This window comes from Quercus lobata, chromosome 9, assembly GCF_001633185.2.
Source record: "Quercus lobata isolate SW786 chromosome 9, ValleyOak3.0 Primary Assembly, whole genome shotgun sequence".
NCBI lineage: Eukaryota > Viridiplantae > Streptophyta > Magnoliopsida > Fagales > Fagaceae > Quercus > Quercus lobata.
In genome coordinates, this window is record NC_044912.1 from 17,085,362 (window position 1) to 17,089,788 (window position 4,427).

The following is a 4,427-nucleotide window of genomic DNA, read 5'->3' on the forward strand; positions in this document are numbered from 1 at the left end:
AGCTAGTGAAGAGGCAAATTGGCTCAGAGATTTGTTATATGAAATTCCCCTTTGGGAAAAGCCAATTCCACCTATATTAATTCATTGTGATAGCACTGCCACAATTGGTAGAGTTAAAAACCGTTACTACAACGGTAAATCCAGACCTATAAGAAGAAAGCACAGTACCGTGCGATCTTATTTGAGTAGTGGCATCATAACTGTGGATTATATTAAATCTAATGATAATCTTGCAGATCCATTTACCAAGGCCTTGGCAAAAGATAGAGTCTGGAATACATCGAGAGGGATGGGACTAAAGTCCATAGAATCATGAGCCATGTATGAGGATACCCAACCCAAGGACCAGAGATCCTGAGAATTGGGTTCAATGGGAAAAACGAATCATATGATGGTCGTAAGAAATGCACTATTTATTTTTTTTTAAATTATTTATTCTGTAAATAATTTTTTAATTGTTCATCCCTATGATGTAAGTGCATTTATCCTGTAATGTGGAGAGGTTGAGTAAAAAACTCTTAATGAAATTTGTAGCTCGTATGAGTGGGGTGTCAGAATTGCAGGAGCACCCTTGACAAATTTCACCTATGTGAGTGTGGGGGTGGGGCCGCTCCCTATGAGATTTGGACTTAATCTCAAATACACCCATGAAACTGGGATCAGCACATGGCCGTAAAGTGCTAGCTATAAAAGCTCATGTCAACACCTGGGTTGTTATGTGTAAGCAGTGATGTTTAATTTCCCTAAAGCAGTCCTAGTTCAAGTCGGAGACCACTACGACTCTGGAGTTGAGATCGCTGTTTTACTAAGTGAAGGTTCAATGCAGAGCACACCTTCATGATGCATAGTGACCCATCTTTGCCTGGTAATCTCTCTTTAACTAAAATTTAATATTAAAATGAGTGGGGGATTGTTGGAACATTTTAATATTAAATAATTAAAATGAGTAAATGTTATAAAATAAATGTAAAGATGTGGAGTGAATATGGAAGATGAAGAGTTGTGAAAAATGTTTAATCCCACATTGAAAAGGAGAGAGACTTTTTTATTCTTTTTAATTGTGGTGATTAATGGGCTAACATGAATTGTCTCAGATATTGGGCTAGATACGTGCGCAAGGGTGTTCTTTCTGGTGGAGTTTTGGGCTTGAACACTTTGTGCAGAGGTTGTTCTAGTCATACAACACTTGTTGGGCTGTTGTATCCTGGGGGAGACAAGTCAGAGAAGGTCTGCACCGGTTATAAGAGTTGGCCAACCAAGGGCTTGAATCTCCTTAGAGAGAGCGAGTGCCACGCCTCAGTCCAAATAGTGTTGTGTATTTCCTTTCTTTATATTAATAATATTCAGAAGTACTATTCAGTTTCTCTTTGTGTATTATTTCCATTATTATTGTGTTTGCACCAACAGTTTTTGTTTGTGATTTTTTTGGTTAGGGGTTGGGTGGTGGCTGTGGTTATGGGTGGTTTGGCTGTGGGTTTGTGGGTAGTGGAAGAGATGATATTGAGAATAAAAAATAATATTTTAATAAAGTGGTAAAAAATATAAAACTTTTGATGTCAGATGTATTGTAAAATGAGTTGTTAAAACAGATAAAGTAGATTTTTGAGATGGTAAGTGCTAAATTATTTGATATGTTTGATGAGAAGGATCTTAGGGCTGAATATACTTGACTCCCTTTCAATTTCATATCACCTGGTAAAAAATTAAGACAAACGTTAACAACTTACAAAAATCCATGTAAACTCTACACTTGAATTGGTGCAACAATCATGAAAAAAAAAAAAAAAAAAAGGTAACTCAAAGTAAAATTTATGAAAAGAAAGGTTGGATCAACCTCGCCTATAAGACTTGAAGAAATTGTAGGACAGCGACATTGAGACAACCTTACTCGGTGTTTAAAACAATTGACACACTTTGTATTGATTTGACCCTTAAATTACCAAGGTTTGAACTTGCTAATTCAGAACAATCCAAATGCATTAAATTGAAACCAATGGTCTTTCAAGCATTTCCTTTTCAGACTTCTCGTCCAAACTAATCACCATCTTGGACGTATCGAATCCTGTTGTTGAATTCGATTTCCCTTCAAATTCAACCACATACCCTTTATTATTGTAGTGTACTAAACGTGGACTATGTAACACTCCCATAGACCTCGACTTGCTTAACCTTACCGTTGGCATTTTCACTGCCACCCCAGGCTTCCTCCTAGCTAACAAAGATCGAGTGGCTCCCACATTCGAATCCGACCCCACTTTTATTTCGCTAAAATGACCGACAGATCTCGATCTAACCATTCGATCACCGATAGTTTCATTCGTGGTAAAGATTGGATCTAGTACTCCAGCGTATTGTGTCCATTGTAACGACGGCATGTGTACACTTTTAGTCACGTTTCTTCGTCGCAACAAAATCCCTTCGTAAATCCCTTCATTTCCATACTCTGCACTCGAGACACTGGATACTTTCCTATTCCTCCTGCTTCCAAGTTTCGTATTGGCATTAACATTAACATTATCAACCTCTTCACTACGATCATACGCTTCCCACTTCATCAACGGCCGAGATTCCTCCACGCGCCCCACCCGCCGTTTCAGGTTATTCCAAATCGGCGGCGCGTGAGCTTTTTTGGCTACGAGTTTCAAACACTCCACCACTTCACTCATCGCCGGACGCTTCTCCGCCGTCGATCTAACGCATCGCGCGGCCAGAACCGCCATGTTTTTAATCACCACCGGATTCGGCGGAGATCCGACCCGAACGTCACAAATTCCGGCGAAATCTCCTCGCTTAATCAACGGAACCGCCCAATCCACCACCGACGGCGGGCTGTAATTCACATCAATCGCGTGCCTCCCGCTGATGATCTCCAAGAGCAAGATCCCGAAGCTGAAAACATCGCTCTTCGAACTCAGATCCGACGGAGCGAGATAATTCGGATCCAAATACCCCAACGTACCCGCCGGAGGCGTACACTTCACCCGCACGTCTTCCACGTGTCCCCTCAGGGCCAAACCGAAATCCCCGAGCCTCGCGTTCCCTTTCTCGTCGATCAACACGTTCGACGACTTGATATCTCGGTGAATAACAGGCGGATTCGCCGAGTGTAGTACTTGAACCGCTTTCGCTATTTGAACCGCGAACCTGACCCGACGAGTCCACCCGGGTGGCCTCGAAGTTGAACTTGAATGCAATATCTCATATAACGAACCGTTAGGCATGTACTCAACGACAATGAGCTTGTTGTCGTTTAGGGAGTCAGAAGAAAAGCCCAATAGATTCACAAGCCGAGGGTGGTGTACTCTGGATAGAATCTCAATCTCGTTCTCCGCTGGGCTTGTACAGTTATTACAGTTGGTACAGTTACTACTCTGTTGGTTTTGGAATCTTCTATTCGTTGTCGTTGATGAGTTATGTAGCTTTGTTTTTTTAACGGCGGCGATGAGCTTCCCATCGTCGAGGACGGCCTTGTAGACACTGCCGTGACTGCCTTTGCCTAAGAAAAACTCGGCGGAGAAACCGTTTGTTGCGGCGACAAGTTCGTTGTAATAAAACTCTCTGATTTTTCTGTTGTTGTTGTGGTTGTTGTTATTATTGGTTTTGTACTTCTGGGTTTTTGGTTTTCTTCTGTTTTTGCTGAGATCCCAATTGTGGGGATCGCATGTGGCTATTGCTGACTCTGCATTGCATGAGAAATATCCCATAATTGAAAGAGCTTTGGGGTTTTACTTTTTTTTTTTTTTTCTCAGGTGCGTTCTGTGAGAGATAAGGAGTGAGGCTTTGAAATTGAAATGAGATTTGATGAGAGAATAAAGAGAAGGTGGTGGAAAATCAAAAGAGTTTGAGAGGCAAAAGCCATTACTTTCAAAGGTGGGAGTGGGGGGTTATGGTGTCTATAACTAAAGTCTTATCTATGTGATTTTTACAGCTATGATATGATAGAGATTAGAGAAATGTGAAATCAATCAAAGTTTTTGAATATTTTTTTGAAATGCGAATGTGTGTGTGAGAATATTTTATTGGTTTTTACATGCAAACGCGTGCAACTTTGTAGTGGGAATTTCTCTTTCTTGGGTTTGGGTAAGTCTAAAGAGGTGGGGTCCATGCATTTTGACATCGGCAGTGTTTATATTTCAAGAAAAAAAAAAAAAAAAACATTGACAGTGTTACTTTTACTTTATCTTTTTCTTTATCATCCTCATCTCATTTGATTATTAAAAGTTTCCAGTCAGATATTTCAAGCATGAAAATTAAGAATGGAACAATGATTAAAGGGATCATTAAAGTCATTGACAAATGCTTATTTTGACCTCTTCTTTATTTCTAGTGAGTTTTTGGCTAATTAACTGCTATGCACTAGAGACAAATACTAGCTTGGCATCTTTTTATTTTGTTGGGTTTCCATGAATACTCTCAATTTTGTTTGA

General features: G+C 40.1%; 1 protein-coding gene across 1 annotated transcript; it reads right to left on the minus strand.

The window, feature by feature from the left end:
- Positions 1–1,892: 1,892 nt before the first annotated feature.
- LOC115961830 (serine/threonine-protein kinase-like protein At1g28390) lies at positions 1,893–4,004 on the minus strand. The gene has a single exon (XM_031080743.1). It carries the CDS (start codon positions 3,702–3,704, stop codon positions 1,980–1,982), a length of 1,725 nt encoding a protein of 574 aa, XP_030936603.1. The 5' UTR covers positions 3,705–4,004; the 3' UTR covers positions 1,893–1,979.
- Between the last annotated feature and the right edge of the window lie 423 nt (positions 4,005–4,427).